The sequence below is a fragment of the Amphiprion ocellaris genome, chromosome 11 (genome assembly GCF_022539595.1).
Source record: "Amphiprion ocellaris isolate individual 3 ecotype Okinawa chromosome 11, ASM2253959v1, whole genome shotgun sequence".
NCBI lineage: Eukaryota > Metazoa > Chordata > Actinopteri > Pomacentridae > Amphiprion > Amphiprion ocellaris.
The window spans coordinates 4,761,239-4,780,829 of record NC_072776.1 but is presented as its reverse complement, the minus strand read 5'-3'; the positions used below and the strand labels follow the sequence as shown (position 1 = coordinate 4,780,829).

The 19,591-nt window shown below is 41.2% G+C and overlaps 1 protein-coding gene across 1 annotated transcript in view; it reads right to left on the bottom strand.

Annotated features, from left to right (window-relative positions):
* LOC111572701 (Krueppel-like factor 7) overlaps positions 1–19,591 on the bottom strand; it is a 99,943-nt gene that overhangs the window by 18,791 nt on the left and 61,561 nt on the right. Inside the window, exons 2-3 of the mRNA XM_023276462.3 lie at positions 17,005–17,656; positions 213–336 (exon numbers count right to left, since the gene is read on the bottom strand). Of these exons, the coding sequence (XP_023132230.1) occupies positions 213–336; positions 17,005–17,656 (776 nt within the window). The remainder of the gene's footprint in view (positions 1–212; positions 337–17,004; positions 17,657–19,591) is intronic.

Below are 19,591 nucleotides of genomic sequence, written 5' to 3'. Positions count from 1 at the left end.
TTTTGTTTGCCATTTCATGTGCTTTTATTACTGCGATGTGTCAAAATATCTTCTGCAAAAAAGGCCAAAACCTCCCAGATTGGTGGTGTGTATTCCAGCATCGACAACTGACAGGAAAATAACCCTTTAGATTTCTTCTGAACTGCCGGTTAAACACCGGCAGCTGAAGGGCACCGATGTCCTGCGGATGTAAAGTGTTTGTGTGTTTTTACCTGTCGCAGTGGTTGCACTTGAATGGCTTCGCTCCGGTGTGTTTGCGGTAGTGTCGCGTCAACTCGTCACTGCGGGCGAAACGCCATTCACAGCCCTCCCATGAGCACTTATAGGGCTTCTCACCTGCAACAGGAACAGCAGCAGAGGGAGGACAGGGTGTCACACTTTTATTACAATCCCAACGTCTAATTTCACACGTCTAAACTACAGCTGTTCACTAATGTACAGGTTACCACACCTGGCTTTTCACACACACATAAACACACACACACACACACACACACACACACACACACACACACACACACACACATGGAGCCGAGGGGCCGTACACAACAATGAGCCAATACACTCAATTAGCTGTAAATGAAGTCTTTCAGCGCGGCGGCGTGTTAATTCATAATCCTAAATTCACCCTGAAATGAATCTCGTTTTGTTCCCTCTATTACCACCACCACCACCACCCCCCCACCCCACACACACACACACACACACACACACACACACTCACAAAGCCTGAGGTGGGGGAATCTGAAATGTAAATGAAGTTTCATCCCTCGGTTCACCAGATGGGAGAAGAGATGGTCTATTGTTCTCAGCCTGTAGTTATCTCTCCATGATAGAAAGCCTTCCAGCTGTGTGTGTGTGTGTTTGGGTTGGAGCTGTGTGTGTGTGTGTTTGGGTTGGAGGTGTGTGTGTGTGTGTTGTGTAGTGTAGCAGCAGACTGTCTTCAGATGGGACCTGATTATGTCTCGCTGTGTAAACGCTTGTATCGGAGGATGTTTCTCTGTGTGCGGGAGTTTGGGGTCACGAGATAAAACGTCAGATTTGGCACCGAAATCGCACCGAAATTACAAACACAACTAATAGCACCAAGACAGAAATCTACAACAGTATAACATCCTCATGTGGTCAGAGACACAAACAGTGGCTGAATATTCTATTTATCAAGTCAACACTAACAAGCCTCTTTGGATTGTCTGTCACACTTCAATAAATGCTGCATTTCCTGTGTCTCTGTTCTGTTCTCCAGGCAGACTAAGCTTTTCATTTTCTGCTAAATTCAGCCTCCTGCTGCTCGGAGTTTTTCACAGTCTTTCCCCAGAAACCTGGAAAGGTTTCTCTTCTGGCGTGACCCTGATTGCATATCTAGTCGCTGTGGCTCGTTTCATTTTGTCACTGTGCTACCGGTGTAAAAATAAGCGAATGTTCTGCAACAGGAACCAGCGGGAACACCAACCAGGGAGTGAAGTTTGTAGAATGAGACTGTTTATCAGCATCTACCAGGAGAAATGCACGTATTTGATTGGTCAAAGGTGTGTTTTACCCCCAAATCCTCACAAAAATGGCACCATTTATCAGAGCTGGAAACCGTAAAATCAGGAAGAATTGTCTTTCTGATGGTCCTTGAACTAATCATGTGTGATATAAAGTTCTATTGGCAAAAACATCCAGATCTGTTCATCTCCACTTTAACCCTTGTGTCGTCCTACGGGTCAAAATTGACCCGTTTTAAAGTTTGAAAATGTGGAAAAAATATATATTTTCACAGTGAAACTTCTGATGTCCACATTTTCAACAGTTGAGGAAATCTTTGAACATTTTTTGGTGGAAAAAAAGAAATGTTAAAAATGTTTCTTAAGAACATTCACAAAAAAATCAACCAAAATCCAGTGAATTTCGCTGGATTTTGGTTGATTTTTATGTGAATGTTCTTAAAGAAAATATTAGAAGTTTTACTGATATATATGGAATCACTTTAGATATTTTCAGGATTTTTTTGGAAGATTTTTACTCATTTTTTGAAAATATTTACAAGAAATTTCTTGCCAAATTTAAGGGATTAAAAAAAAAACTTTTAAGGGAAACTTTTAAGGAATTACTGGAATTTTCTTCCTGAAGGTTTTGCAAATTTTCAGAAATTTAGGGAATTTTTTTTGCAGAATTTTTGGATTTTTTTCAGACAAGGGAACAATATTTTTTGGTGCCCGTAAATGAGGACAACAGGAGGGTTAAATATAACTTCATTCTACATGTCTCATTTCAGATTATGACAAAAAATAAACTGCTGAAAGCTGCGACTGACTCAACTGCAGCAACAGTCAGGTGGCAAAATTTCAGATGAACTGCAGGATGCGTTTTAGAAAAGCAAAGCAGACGAGTATCGAAACAAATTAGCGAGATTGACAGCAAAATGAAAGTAGAATGAAAAATGCCGAGAAGCTGTAAACATTGGAAGTACATAAATATCTGTATGCAGTATGTGGAGTCGCTAGTATTTTTTCTGGTACTGGTGACCATTTTACACCAAGTAGCTTTACAAACTTTCATCAGAGCACACTGAGATTCACAAAAAATCTACATTCTAATCTTTCCTCCTCCCATCCCACCAACATCTGGTCATATTATTGGCAATAAATTCCCACCAATGAGCTGCAAAGAGGAGAAATTACTGTGTATCTACAGTGAACATGTGAGACTTAGCATCTAACCTGTTTGGTTTAGCTAAAACCAACACTTTGCATGATCAGTAAAGTAGTGGTTTGCGATACTGCAAGATTTGGTATCGAGCCGATACCAAGTAAATGTAGGGCCAGTGTCGCTGATACCAACACCGATACTCCAGACGAACTTTTTCAGTAGTTGGCAGGTTTAGAGCAAAGGTTTGGTGCTGTATATGGTCGTCCACATCTGGAATGAAGATGGGGTTGTAAATGCTCACAGGGTCTAAGAATCAGACTAATTCCTGGATAGGTTTTCTGTGGGTCAGACAAGGAAGAATCTGGGTTGCCCAATGAAATCACAATGTGAGGGATAACCTCCTCAAACAGTGTTCATTTTTGACAGTTTGGTCTCTGATAATAAAGCGTTATTGACATTGTCAGTTCGTCGTGCCCACCTGGTCCTACCTGGTTACTGGTGAAACACCTCACTAGTTGAACATTTGCTTATCAACAGAGATTTACCGATGTTCCCTAAACGCCTCACAGTGCAGACTATTGCTGCTCAGACGGCACTTGTCTTTATAATCGGCATACAGGAGAGAAACTGAAACTAAACTATCGATCTTATTACACTGGTATCGTTTAATATCAATACCAACGCTGGTATCGATATTATTGATATTTGGATCGATCCACCCACTTCTACAGTAAAGTTCTTTTGAGCTTGTGTGAAAGCTGTCAATCAGCACCTTCAGCAAACACACCTCCAGCATTCAGAGCAGAGAATACAGCTTGTTTTTTCATGATTTTGAAACCAAGTTTTACTTTTTTGTATACATTTGACTGGGTTGTAATACAACAGTTTTGTGTGGTGCTACAAACTCAAAACATGTTTCTTACTGCTTTAATAATTTTGCAGATGACCTTGGTTTTCTTGTTTCTCTACATCAGGACCGGGGTCAAAACATCACCTAAAATGTTAATTCATTATCAGTTTAATTTAAAGAAATTGAAATATTGACAGAGATGAAACAAGGTTATACAGCAGCCACAGTACACTCTGCATTGGAAGAAAACTGGCCCAAAGAAATTGTCGACCCCTAGTGTGTGTGAACTGGGGGGTGGTAACTATAATTGGGGCCTTAATGACTCTTAATGGAGAGTAATACAGCAGCTTACAGTCAGTTAGCCAGATGTCCCAGCAGCCCCTCCACCGCCATCGCAGCACACACCAATCTTCTGAAGGAACACAAACACGCAGCAATTCATGGCTAAGTGGAACTAATGCCAAATCTGGAAAAAATCAACGATTGCAATAGAAAAAGACGTTTGCACAAGAGTTCGTATCAGCGTTTTGGATTTCTGACAACAAAATGGTAACAGAGGAGCCAGTTTTGTTCATAAGTATCACCTGGTTCCAGATCTGTGTCTCATAAACTGATCCTGTCTCACTTACTGGACAAAACAAGGCAATCAGAAGTTTGTCGGCAGGATTTAATCAATTTCAATCAATGTAATTGTTACATTTCCATGCCAGCGGTGGAAAAAAGTGATGAAAAGCTGGAAAAAGAATGAGAAAAACATTTGTTGCTCATAGCAATCACTACTGAGCTTCTGTTTCAACTGAAATGATGTTAGTGGGATGGTTATGTCACTTCCTATGCAAAAAAAAAACAGCAAAAATGAAAATGTAACATGGATCTATCATCAGTAGAGCCACTAAAGTGCAATTTTATGCACAGAACTTTTGAATTTCTTGATTTGAAACAAAATAATCCGAGTAAAAGTGAAGTTCCTGCTGTTTTTTTCAATTACATGATCTTGCTAAACCTTCTAAATGCATTAGTTGAAGGCAACACACATTTATTCTTCTGATTTTCGAAGATAAACGCACAAAAGTTCATATTTAAAGATGCAGCTTCACTTCCTTTCATGCATCTTCTCTATCTTTTATGCTCTTCATATCCCCATCCTCACTGCAGGGCGTCACTTCTCCATCATACAGCAGCCGGAGTTTGAAATGTGAGCTTGCTTTTATGGACTTAAATTCTAATTCATCAACTTGAATTTCAGAGCGCTCCGATGAGAAGAAAGTGCACCTTCACATGACCGGCATCCGAGGTGCAGAGCGGCTCTGACAACCAGGTGATGCAACCACATGTAAAGGATGATGTGTTACAGGAACATCCAACTGTGAATGATGCCCTCTTCCCCTTTATTTCCCCTTGGTTTGTGTGCCTCTTTGATCAGAGTTGTCCTTTTTATCCGCAGACACAACATCACTGTGGTTTCCTCTTGGACTAAATTAATTCCAGATCACGAGCTGAGTCGTAGTGTGCTCTCCACCATTTGCATATTCAAATCCTCCAGTCAAATCTCATGCAGTCGGTTGCTGATTTCCACAACAGGGACCTGGGTTTTGTTGCTGTGTGTTCCCGGTTACCGCCATCTCTCTGCCACCTCGCTGACACTTCCTGAGTCTCATCTGTCTAAATCTCTAACACTCATTTATGGGTGTTTCAAGAAGCCAGCAAAGCTTGAAATTCAGTTGCTTCCCGTGCAGCTAAAGCCTCTCTGTGTTACGCAGAACACTGGATGGAGGAACAGGAAGTAGAATGTAAGTCAATGACAACATCAGAACAAAATAAACCTCTTGTGGTTCAGACATGTCTGAACAAAGATATCTTATAGTTAAACTTTATTGTTGACAGTAACAGTTAAGAACTATTCAAGAAGACAAAACTAAACTCTACTGAGCTTCATATTAAAGTCAAGTACAGGAGGTCCTTCACTTACATCAGAGTTCCGTTCTTTCAGATTGATGTAAGTTGATTTTCACCGTATGAAAAGTAAACAAAACCATTCCGTGCATCACGATATCGATCAGTTCTTCATAAAAGTCAGGAATACCAACGACTTTCATGCATGTATGAATTATTTTACAAGAAGATAACAGAATGTGTTGCACTGTTTTTACAACTTGACCTACTTTATCGCGCTTGGGAGCTATAATGAAGGACAAAAAGTTATTGAATGTAGCACAATCCAAGGTGGCGTGCAACCAGAGAATGGAAACAAAACCGTCTTATAGCGCCACGTGACGACGTATTCATCCGCTCTGCTCACCAACTAGTTCCACGTAACCAGTTTAGACGTAATGATGAAACGCCATAGGTCGATGGTGTCGTAAACCGAGGACCCCCTGTATACACAAGTTGGGGTCCTCGAAGTATCTATTAGCTAAATAGCTGAGTTTACTGCTTTGCAAGTTGCTTCTGCATACAAACCTGAGACAACCCAACCTTCATGTCGAGAATCAACCCTGGTGATGAGACCAAACAGCAGTCAAAAGTCTCTCTCTGGTCGTTGATTAAAACTCTAAAAATTCATCTCTGTGGATCGCAATCATAGATTTAGATGTTTTTCAATAAAATGAATCACTTCATGCCTTAAAATGCTTGGATGTTACTCAACATCATTGCTTTCTCTTGAATTAGCTCTTCTGTCTTGTGCTCCACCCAACCCTCAGCACCCAACACTCCAGCTCACCTCTGACTACTCTACAGTACACAATGGCAAGTTGTAATATTGCAGTAATTCAGCCACACGTATTTGAGCTGGAAACCAATTCTCAAGAGGAATAATGATACAGAAAGCTCTAATCTACACGTTGTTGCAATTGGTTTCTTACATTTGATACATATGAAACCCCAGAAGTCGGTCAACAATACACAATGGCTGCTTATTTCACTCATGATGTGACTTTTAGTGTATAAAAAACACCATGTGGACATGTTAACAAGGAAAACACTGGATTTCTGCCAGGCAGAATAAGGCACACCAGGTCAGGAGTGCACTAAGAGTGTTGTTTTCCTCAACATGCTCAGAGTTGTGCATTCATCCCCCAGGCCAGTTTTACTGTAAAGTCCTGAGCATGAACATTCGATGGCTTTGACTGGATGCTGCATCGTGACAACCAGTTTGCTCACAACATGTTGATAACGTGAGTTTTTTGGCCCCATAAAAACAATCATTGCTTGTGACTTGCCCTAGTCGCTAAAATGAATGCTTAAAACTCATGTTGAAGTGGTTGGTATCTATATTGTTCATTTATTATAAGACTAAGTCACTTTGTTCATTCACCTTTTTCCAGGCAAGTCTGTTTTTTTTATTAATACGTGTGTGTTTAAATTCCCTGTTTTATTTCCTATGTGTTACTCTTTATTGTTTTGGGGGAATGCAGATTTATTCCACTGTATACCTTGTGTGCAGACTATAGCGCTGACTCGCCTTGACTTGTTTTGACACAGTGGAGCCCAGCACAGATGGCACTCGATGCGTTTACAGAGCAGGACTTCAACGACCGTTCCAACTGTGGCAGGAGCACTGGGAGCGGAGGATCGCTGCACAAGGTCACTGCTTTAAAGGGGACCGTGGCCAAATCTAAATCAGGCAGTTTTTTTTTTTTTTTTTGCTCTTTAGAACTGCAAGCTCTACATTTTTCAGTCAGATTTTGTGTAGTTTTAGCCAGCTGATGCACTGGTTGGACTCACAATGTAGTTGTTGTTTCTAATTTACTTGAACTGTGCTGTTTAATATAGACGCACTAAGGATGATGTGAAATTTTGAAGTTTGGACACTTTTTGTTGTCGTCATCCCACAAACTCAAGTGACCCCAAGAAACAAAAAGAAATAAATGAGGTAAAATGAGCTCTTTTAAGATATGTTGTTCATACAACTTACAGGGAATACACAATCACATTTTGTGCTGAAAAGGATAAAACTTTTACATGATTGCACTTAAACACAAAGTGTCTACAAGAGGGAAACAGTTTTAGTTGTGTTTACTGCCGTTCAGTCACTGCTTCAGCACGATGGAAATATTTCAGTCTTCCTCAGCTTCCTGTTTGTTACCAGCAAACCAATTCAGCCTTTTATCAACCTCCTTGAATCAATGAAATATTTACTAAAACACCATAAAGACTGCATACTAGTATGTCAGAAAACTGCAGATAAATTAATAGTGCTCCATGTAGAATGTGTTGCATGGAATTTTTAAGTACAGGGACAGATTTAATCAACATAAAAACTGTCATGTTACAGATTCTACTGTTGTTCTACCGCAATATTTAGCAATTATTATTATTTTTTAAAATGTATTTAGCCTTTATTTAACCAGGTCAGTCCTGTTGAGACACAAGGATCTCTTTTTCAAGGGAAGCCTGGCCAAGACAGCAGCCTCTAGCTGAACTAAACTAACCGGCTACCGATTTTTATTTTATTTTGATATACATACTTACCAATCAGATATAAAAATGGTACCAATCTTCAATTTTTCCCTCAGAAAAATGACACCACAAAGGGTCGACCATAGCAGTGAAAACAGCAATAAAACACCTCAAGATAGCCTAGTAACTTATTTTTGGCAAAATCTCCATTTTTAAAAAACTGTTCTGCAGGAGGGCTGCACAGTGGCGTAGTGGTTAGCACTTTCGCCTTGCAGCTAGAAGATCCCTGGTTCGCGTCCCGGCTTTCCCGGGATCTTTCTGCATGGAGTTTGCATGTTCTCCCTGTGCATGCGTGGGTTCTCTCCGGGTACTCCGGCTTCCTCCCACAGTCCAAAAATATGCTGAGGTTAATTGATTACTCTAAATTGCCCGTAGGTGTGAATGTGTGAGTGCTTGTTTGTCTTTGCATGTAGCCCTGCGACAGACTGGCGACCTGTCTAGGGTGTCCCCTGCCTTCGCCCGAGTCAGCTGGGATAGGCTCCAGCCCCCCCCGCGACCCTAGTGAGGATTAAGCGGTGTATAGATAATGGATGGATGGATGGATGTTCTGCAGGAAAACATTCGGTCCTGCGTTCCTATGGATATTACTTTGACACCTAAACATTTCTGCAGACCATGGTCACCCCTTCATCGCTGCAATATTCCCCATCAACAGGATTATTCTCAAACAAACATTGTTTAGGGAAGATTTGAGGAACATGACCAAGAGTGCAAGGTGTCAATTCGACCTTCAAACTCACTGAATCTCAGTCCGATGGTTCTGTAAAAACAAGTCTGGTTCGTGGAAGCCTCATTCTAGTTTCAAGAATCTGCCAAAATGATCTTTTTTTCTTTGAGTACTTTGAGATAAAAATCTTCTTGAGAATAAAACTCTGTACTGAGGACTAATAATAACTTTATATTTTGAATTAATTACAAACAAAAAGCAGATTATTTGCCTTGATTTCTACACTATGAACGCAGCGTTTAAAATAATTATAAAACTTTAAGCCACAACAGATGTTTTCAGCATGAGACATTTTCCAGTCCAAGCTCTTTTGCTCCAAAAAAAAACACAACCTTGTACATTTCCCCTGGCATTTTATTCCACTATTTTATGGGGTTCCACAGTCCTCTGCTACAGCTCAGGTACAGCTGTGAAAAAGCTGAGCGCCTGCGATTCTACGGCAGATTACCTCGAGCTCTGCAAAGCGCCCGAAAAAATTATCCGTGTTCAGCGGCGGCGTCTGAATGTGTGAATCCTCCTACTCACTTCCACAGAGTCCTCCTTGCTCGGGACTGAATATGGGACCAATATTTTTGACATACAATAGCAAACCACTCGGCAGCTTATCCTCCGGGCCTGTCGGGGAAGAACTACATGGCCGACCTGCGTGTGCGTGTGTGTGTGTGTGTGTGTGTGTGTGTGTGTGTGTGTGTGATACGGGGTGGAGTGGGGGCCGCAGGTGCCAGACAGGCGGCCGTTTCACACCCGTCTTCTGTAATTGGCCCGAGCACCCCATCTTCCTTCAATAGGAGCCCCCCCAACACACACACATGCTACAACACATGCACACACACACACACACACACACACACACACACACACACACACTGTCGGTGGAATGAAGCAAGGCCAGCTCGGGCCTGACGCCACGGCAACCATGACGCCAGCCAATTATAGCACGGCAAGGCAAGGATGCATGATAAAGTCACCTAGCAACTGAGAGAAAGAGAGAAGAGAGGAGGAGGGGTGAGGGCTGGAGAGAGAGAGAGAGAGAGAGAGAGATTAACAGGCATGGACAATCCACCAGCCACCAACCAATTATGGAAGAGTGTGATGCAGTTGCTTGGCAACCCAAACTGAATGAGCAAATGGAAGTGAGAGAGAGAGAGAGAGAGCAGGTTGGAGGTTGGGTGTAGAAGAGTGTAGAAGGTGTAGGTCTGAGGGGAGGTTCAGGGGTAATAGTGGGGTTTATCCTGGGTGGGGGTGGGGTGCAGACCGGAGAGAACACGCTGGTGTTAAAAGTAAAATTATATTCCACAGCACGGTGAGCTGGTTGGCAAAGCATGTGTGAATACATTTTACTTCCGTTTTTAAATTCAGTGAGCAGATTCTTTAACCCTCGTGTCGTCCTGCAGGTCAGGTTGACCCGTTTTAAAGTTTGAAAATGTGGAGAAAAAAAAATTATTTTCACAGTGAAACTTCTGATGTCCACATTTTCAACATTTTTGGGAAATCTTTGAACATTTTTTGGTGGAAAAAAAGAAATGTTAAAAATGTTTCTTTAAGAACATTCACAAAAAAGTCAACCAAAATCCAGCAAAATCCACTGGATTCTGGTTGATTTTTCTGTGAGCGTTCTTAAAGAAAATATTAGAAGTTTTACTGATATATATGGAATCATTTTAGATATTTTTAGGATTTTTTTTGGAAGATTTTTACACATTTTTTGAAATTATTTCCAAGAATTTTCTTGCCAAATTTGGGGGATTTTTTAAAAATAAAATTCTTAAGGAATTATTGGAATTTTCTTCCTGAAGGTTTTGCAAATTTTCTGAAATTTGTGGAAATTTTTTTTTTTTTTTTGCTGAATTTTTGGATTTTTTTTTTAAATGAGGACAACAGGAGGGTTAAACTGACTTCAGGTACATTAATCATCACACTAGACATAAAATCAGCACTTTATTGTTGAAGGAAATATAAAAAAAGAACCCACAAAACTAAACTATATTAAAGTCAAGTATACACAAATTGTGGTCCTCCAAATATTTATAGCTAAGTTTACTGCTCTGATTTCACTACAGCATTGAACTGTACTATGCTTGTGATATTGTGCAGAGTTTTGCATTTGAATGTGCGTCTATTTTACATTTTCATCAGGAATATGTTGAAAACCAGTGCAGGCAAAGGGACAACAACCAAGCAATACGATGTATAAACTATACAGGACACAAAGCCAAGAAGCTGTTGATTATCAGAAAATACCGCGTGGGGATTCATCTATGTAATTAAATCAGTCAAACACAACATCAAAAAAGAACAAATTAAAGTTTCTTTCAGACCTGCACTCCTTTCTGTTCATCTTCCTGAACGTGTTGATTTCATGCCTGAATGAGGATCCTGGTTACAACTAAAATCTCACCGGATCAGACAAAACAACATTTGTGTTTCACTTTCAACAGAGCATCAGTACTTCCAGCTGGTTGTAGTAGCATTAAACAGCAGCAGGATCCATATGAGCATCTCCACAGCAGGAGCTGTGCGTATTTATGCTGGTGAAAGGACAGAAGTAACTGAATTATTTACTCATAATTGTAATTTATCTCTGACATGGAGACAGGATCGATCAGGATCTAACATCAGGTCACACTGTGAACTTTTCTTCACCTCAAAAACGTGAACCATCACAGATGCAAAGCTGCAGCTAAATCTTTTAACACAGCAAATAAATTACTCTGCACCATATATCACTTGATGTACTGTCCAATCTATGACAAGTACAGGAGGTCCTCGGTTTACGACGTCCTCCACCTACAGCGTTTCATCGTTACGTCAGAACTGGTTACATGGAACTAGTTGGCGAGTGGAGCGGATGAATACGTCGTCATGCGGCGCTATCAGACGGCTTTGTTTCCATTGTCTGGTTTTACGCCACCTTGGATTGTGCTACATTCACTAACTTTTTGTCCTTCATTATGGCTCCCAGCACAAGTCAGACTCTTCTGATGCTTGGAAGAAAAGGAAAGCCATCTCTATGGAAGTGAAATTAGATAGAATAAAATGCTGGGAACAGGAAGAAACACCGACCAACATGGGTCAAGTTGTAAAAACAGGTCAACATATTGTAGCGACCCTCTGTGATGAATGAGTGAGACTTTATCTGGTTCTCTGCTGGTTTATTGAACCTTCACACAGGCTACTGTGGACCGTAGCCAACGCCAGAATAACTAGAAAAACCCCATAACTTAGCTCCAGAATTAGCCGCTGTTCCCAGCTCTCTCTACTGCTGACTCTCAGCCAATCAGAGGTGAGCTAACTAAACATGGCACGTTCACTGACATTAGGTAAATCTGGAACTGAACAATAAACATTGAAACCTCAACATCAACAACAACATCAGGCCGTTACAATATTCTGTTATCTTCTAGTAAAATGATTCATACATGCATGGAAGTCGTTGGTATTCAGGACTTTTATGAAGAACTGATCCATATCGTGATGCACAGAACGGCTTTGTTTACATTTTAGTCGGAGTTCCAACTTACGGCAAAAATCGACTTACATCGATCAGTAGGAATGGAACTCTGATGTAAGTCGAGGACCTCTGTATTGAACTGTGAACCACTGGCGCACTATGGTTCTGTTCATCACTGTGGTTTGTGAGTCTGAATGACACCATGAGAAATATTAACCTAAAACTGACCTGTGTATGAAGGACAGAATGTCGTCACTATAACAGACTGATGAAGGCGGCAATGCTAAAAAAAAAAACTGCTTAAAAAGCTCCATTACAAGAATGCAAAATCAGTTTAGATGAAGGTGGATCAAATGTGGACTGGATTTAATGTTCATCTGTGTCAAAATGTTCTTTTATATACACTTTTTTGTCTTCTGTGTAGTTTTATGAGAATACAGATGTTTTTCAGTATTATTACCTGTAAGAAATTCTATTGTTCTGTTAAATGAAGCTAAAACCTGGTAGAAAAATGTCAGGTAAAGACAGTTTTAGAGTTTGGCAAGCAGTTTCTCTCCTGTCTGAAGTCCTTGTTCTTGGCTATTCTCTAATTTGCGTCATCATCTGACAGGATCGATGATGATGATGATGCTCAGAGTTTCTAAAAGCTGCAGGGAGATGTCCTGCACATATCAGGTGTAGAGTAAAAAACCTGCACACCGAGTCCATTCTACCCCCCAAAATTTAATTAAGTGCAGCTTTTGGGAGTCTTTTAAACTCTCCTTCCAACACAGCTCATCTCTTCTGCTTTCTTTTATGCCAAGTATGTAGTTAAGAATATTACTTGGGATAGCTGCTTGAATAACAAGGAGGATGCAGTTATTATCTATCTGTTCCTCCAACCTGATCCAACAGAGCGAAACCAAAAAAAAAACCACCCAGAGAACCAGAAAACCCTGGCTCCGGCTCAGAACAGCTCCGACGAGGTGCTTCAGAGATTTACTGAATTAATTTGTACATCGATTAATGCTACAACTCATCCCTAATTGAACATTTTCATACAGGAAAAATAAACCTTACTTCTACATCACGGATGGCTGCAGCTCAGAGAAACATTTTGGAGTATGAACGCTGGAGCAGAACTACCAACATGATGCAGAATTGCGGCGTATGTACAGCAGCAACCCTCCGACAGACCTCCATATAATGATGCTTCTAATGGCCTCTGGTGTGCACGATGTGACAGTAAGTGTATTGACACTGTGCAGGCTTTCTGCAGCTGCTCCTCCCTGTAGTCTCTGCTACGCTAATCCCTCCCTACATGTATATTCAATGATTTATGGTTATAATAACCCAAAAAGAGGATTAAGCTAATTAAACCACAGCACTGCGCTTGTAATGAACACATCGGGAGGGAATACGCCGCCCCCACGTTCGTACCACACACACGGATCGAGGAAGCGCCAGTGTCTTCGGGGTGTCTTTTTCTTTTTTCTCAGTGAATGATTCTGCCTTTAAAAAGCTTATCGTTGGTTAGCATGACTCGGCTGTCGAATCATCAGAAGATTAAAGATACCAGAGAGAAACTAGCAGCTCCATTCTGGATTAGCTGGAATAAAGCGCCAGTGGTTGGGTTTCCCCTCGGCTATGCCAGGTGCTGCCCTGGAATGTAACGCTGCACTTAAAGCCAAGCTATGGTCGCCGGGATCATATAAGCCTGTAACACGCTGGATTAATGGTGCCAAGGCTGCCAGTATTAATACAGTGGATGTCTACAGGCTGTGTACCGGATCCCGCTGAAGCTGCTAACACTCGCTGATGACAACTGGAGGCCGCGACCCGCCGCAGATACTGTAAATGATGGTTAAAGCTGAGCTTGAATGGTGGCTCCAGGTGGTACAGGCCTTACACACTGCAGATCAATGATGGATGGAGTCACTCAGGCTAAAGAGCTCAAATCCAGGAGGCATTCTGACTTCAAAATTGATGAGCGGATTTCTAAGAACATACAAATCTGCTGGTTCCTGTTGCTTTAAAAGTCGCGGTGCAGCTGCAGGTGATGACTGTAAATCTCCAAACAAATCTTTAAACCGTTTTTTTTTTCTTTTTGTGGTCTTGCTTAGCACGGAATTTATCACACAAAACCACACCGCCTTAAACACATACGCTTCATTTCAGTCAGGCAACAGTGAGGCTGCAGGATTGTACGTCGAGCTGTTTAACTTTAACAGAGATGGACTATCAAATTAAAAGTCTAGACATCAACAACACAGTTCTTAAACTCACAAAGTGGTCTCAAAGGGTCCTGCAGTAGCCGTACTTCCAATCCAAAAGGGCTGAGCACCAAAAAGGAAATATTTGGTGACTACTTCCCTTACATTCTTCAAATAGCCCCTGAAATTTAAATCTTCCTTCTTGTGTGGCACTTTTTTCTTGGGTGGTGAAATGGTGAAATCAAAGATTTTGTGGTGCAGAGAAGCCAAACGTAGACACAACAAGGTCCGAGGAGTACACAAACCAAATGTCGTAGCTACCTCTAAAAAAATAACTGATTTCACAGAGCTTCCATCTGCAGCCATGTTACACGTTACCATTCTGCATCCCTCCTTGATTATTCATTGCCGGGTTCTGCTCAAGGTTTCTTTCCGTTAAAAGGGAGTTTTTCTTGCCACTGTCGCCTTAGGGCTGCTCTGGGGGTTCAGGCATCTGGGTTCTGGAAAGCATCTTGAGACAATCTGAATTATAATTGGCACTATAGAAATAAAATTGAATTGAACGACGTCATGTCGACTAGTCGTATTTGCACTGTGGTTAGTCTGAATTTTTATTCACGACATAAGTAATGTCATTCTGAACAGAGACATCGAAAGCTCAGTTTTGATTTTCAGAATAAAAGACTAGTATTGTTGACTCTTAATGGTCCAGAGGCTGCTGTGGTGGATATGATCATTAGAAAATGCAGTGAAATATGAAGAGTTTGTGGAGAACTAGAATTTTATTCATTAAATTTCCTAAAGCTTTGACCTCAGGCTGCTTTCACATGTCGGTAAAATGGCTTTTCACCTATGGTTATGACTGCAATAGCATAGTATGTCTTGAAAACAAGAATTTTCCACTTCCTACATGCCGTGTTTTCTGACTACAGATGTCATTCTGCCAAGTCAAAACTCAAATTCAAGGTGACTACTATATCTATAATGTCATTTTGACTGGTCCATCTTAACTTAAGATGTCTAAAAAGGACAACGTAGATACCTTGAAATGAGGGGAAATTAATATATCTCAAACAAGAATTATCAGTGGTCGGAATTAAACTGTAGATGTCTAAAACTGTAACTTTAATGAGTCAAAAGCAGCAGATCTCCACAATGTGAAGCTCTGAAGCTGAATTATACATTTCTGTATTGATAAAACTCACACAAACGAATGGTAAAAATGATGCAATCTGTCACTGATTGAATGACAGTGTGGAGATCTGAGATGTTCTTTTCCACTAAGGAGAATTTAGCTAAAACATGTCCAGTGTAGCTATCAATTTCCTGTAAATTTGGCCATATCTGGCATGTAGCAATGAGCGCAGTTTTTCCTGTAATAAAAGGAGATGCAAAGCTAGTCAAATATTGAGCAATAATGAATGCTATACCTTTCCTGACCTGCTGGTTGTTGGAACTAATGATGAAGTGTCTTTGTGGTAGCTTTCCAAAGTTGTAAAATCCATTTTTTGTGTGTATTTTGACATCTAACAAACCTTCAGAATCACAGATCTGCTTCTGACTGTGCTAATTCAGAAAAATACAACCGACTGTTCCTCGTTGAACAAAATTCTTTCCATCAGTCAGATTAACTTCTGTTCATGCGTCTCCATGTCCTCCCCTACAGAGAGCTCACAGCTTCCTGCCCCTGGACACATCAGCCTGGTGTGTGTTCTGTCGGAGGGTCACCGAGAGGACAGCTGCAGTAAGCAGCTAAAGCAGCACGTCAGACCCACTTGGACACGGCTGAATTCGCAAAGTCATTTACTACCAGTCTATCAATCATCAGGCAATTACGGAGGCAGGGCCTTTTGGCACTGAGCTGGTACCAGATGAGTAATTCTGGAGGATCATCTGAGGAGCACAAGAAGATGGAAAGAAGTCTTCATCTTCTCCAGAGGCTCGACCAACTCACAAGGTGGAGCATCTTCTGGATTATTCACCTGCGCTGGGCTGAGGGCTTCGACTACTTTAGAGCTCCAGGATTAAGATACTGGAGGCACTGCTACCCTAAGTCTCATAAATTTAGTTGACACAGAGTAACTGGAAAAGTTGATTAAACTTGAATAAAGTCATAATCTTTAATATTTTATCCCATATCTGAAGTCTCTGACCCACAGTCATCGTCAGTCCTGCTGACGCTGGCAGGTCTGTACTGGTATTTTTTCCATCAGCAGTGAAACGCGCAGTCAGTTAGATTAAGGACAAGCAAAAACACTACAAGTCTGGCCATAAAACTCTTTGGCTGCCATGTGTTTATGTTTCCTGCAGCTGGGCTGGAGTCTACCCCAGCTGACTTGGTGTGAAGGTAGGAGACACCTGGACAGGTCACCAGTCTGTCGCAGGGTTACATATACAGACAAACAATTACACTTACGGTCACACCAATGGGCAATTTAGAATAATCAGTTAATCTCAGCATGTTTTTGGATTGTGGGAGGAAGCTGGACAACCTGGAGAAAACCCACGTATGCACAGGGAGGACATGGAAACTCCATGCAGAAAGATCCCAGGAAGGCCGGGACACGAACTGTGGATCTTCTAGCTGCAAGGCGACAGTGCTAACCACCATTCCACTGTGCAGCCCTAACTGAAAACATCAGCATCTTTAATCCTGAAGGTAATTCGAAAGACTGGAGCTGGGTTTTACCTGTGTGGGTCCTCTGATGTGCCTTCAGATGGGAGCTCTTGGTGTAAACCTTCCTGCAGCCGTTGAACTGGCACCGGTGGACTCTCTTCTTGTTCTCTGGTACGTCTCCTGCCAGACTTCCTCCTCCTCCCTGCTCGCTGTCGCTGAGGGCTCCTCCTCGGCTCGGCGGGGACGGTAACGCTCGCGCTGCCACCAGCTTAGCCGCCCCTAATCCCACCTTCTTGGCCACCAGTTTAAGCGTTAATGTGCCGTCTGCTGTCGCCGTGAGTGTTTGTGTGGGTTTGATAAGGTGCCGGCCGAGCTCCGGTGATGACGGCGGTGTTAGGGACGTGACGGCGGCGCTAAGCTGAGCGGCATTGACTCCACCGAGGACCTGGTCCTTGGCCGTGAGGGTTTCGGTCCCGGCTACTGCTTGGCTCTTGTTGGGGTTGGGAACCTGGAGGATTTTGGCCTGGACCTTGGGGAGGGTTACCAACAGAGGAGGCGGGCTGGGCTGGTCGGGGAGGCTGGGCAGGAGGGGGTCCATCAGGTCCTCGTCGCTGTCACCACCCTGCATGAAGGCCGGCGTTAAGAGGCAGTCGAGCTCCTCGTCGAAGAGCTCCGAGAGTCGCTTGGGCTCCGTCTGTAGGTACCGCTCCAACTCTAGACACGTCTGCAAGAAAAGGACACAGCAAGAGTCAAAAATAAGACTTTTTTTCATCAGTTTCTTACACCAGAAAGAAAAATCACTACATAAACATATCAATGAGGTCTTGAGTTACATTCGGTGGGAAAGACAAAAGGTAAAATAAAAAAGTATCAGCAAATGTTGGACTTAATTATGAGTGGAATAATCTGACACGGTGAGAGCTGACAACTCCTTGTGCAAGTTTTTTTTGCCCTCTAAAGACCACATGAAGACAATGCAACCAGGAGGTTTTAAGCCGGAGAGGAATCCCCAGCTCACTGTTAAGATGGAAGCGACACACCAGTGAGACTTCAGTGTAGTTCAGTGCAATTAAACCCTGTGAAAGTAGCACTAAGGCCTCATAGTTAGACTGACAGAAACGCTCCAGAAAACAGAATTCCTTGGAAAACAACCGGATGCGATCATTTAGTAGATCATTTAGTGATCATGTTTTTGCAAATCCCATAATTATTTATTATGGAAACAATAAATTGATAAAAAATGACTTGATATCATTAAAATGTCAACTATGATACAAAAAGTTATACAATTATGTATTGACCCATCCAGAATGAAATTATCCATAATTACAGAAAATTTGTCCAGAATGACATGAAATTTGTCCTAAATGACTTGAAAATTATCCCAAAGACACAAAAATGATTCCAAATGATGAGAAAAGATCCAAGTTGACATAAAACTTGTTGAAAATTACTCAAAAATTGTCCAAAATTACTCGAAAATTGTCCAAAATGACTAGAAAATTGTTAAGAATAATTTGAAAATAATCCATAATTACAGAAAATTAGTCCAGAATGACATGAAATTTGTCCTAAATTACTCGAAAATTATCCCAAAGACACAAAATTATCCAAAATGACGAGAAAAGATCCAAGCTGACATAAAAGTTGTTGAAAACAAGAAGAAAATTGTCCAAAATTACTTGAAAATTGTCCATGTCAATCTATAATTGAGGGACTTTCAAAGTCCATATGGTTCAATGCAAAAACTTTCCTCCCCATCGAGGAACTGAAAGCCAAAAACAAAAACTTATCGACAAAAGATGAACAAAAGGACGTGCTGAATGCATCACATCATCTTCATTTGGTAGATTCAGTGTCAAGATTTAACCGTTAGTTCATCAAGGAGACTGAAACTCTGCATGTTAGCTGCTAGGTCCCAACACATTCATACAGTTTGTTCATATTCCAGAGGACTAATTGTCGCAGAAATGCTTTTCTGCTTTCCAACATGACCCATATTATTGTTTGAAAATGATTCCAAGTATCCTTTCAAGATCGTCTCCCTCAGTGGTTCATATCTGGTGATTTCTGCACGCAAAAACCACCAGTGAAGGACAGATGAAGACTGTGATCATAGCAAAAAGATTAGATTTTCTGTTGCAACTTGAAGGAAAACAGCAGTCTTCCAGGAATAAGTCACACCTTGTATGTACAGCCATCAACCCTTAAAGCAGCGGTGTCCAACATGCGGCCCATGAGCCAAAACCGGCCCTCCAGAGGGTCCAATCCGGCCCTCAAACAGTAAAAACTACAGAGAAGACATTAACCACAGATTGTAAATTAGTAAAAGTATAAATTTTCAATAATTTCTGGACAAGTTGTTTTAATCATAAAGTAAGATATTATATTGTTCTTTTGCCGCTTTGTGTCTCATTTTTGTAATATTTTTTGTCTTGTTTTTGTTGTTTCTTGTCTTTTATTGTCTGACTTTTGTTGCTTGTCTCATGTTTGTCATTTTGTGTTTCCTTTTTGTCATGCTTGAGTTTTTTTTGTCTTATTTTCCTCCTTTTGTGTTTCGCTCTATTCATTGTTTTGTGTTTTTTTCTGTCACGCTTGTGTTGTGTAATTTTTTGTCTCTTTTTTGTCGTTTGTCCATTTTTTTGTCGCTTTGTAACTT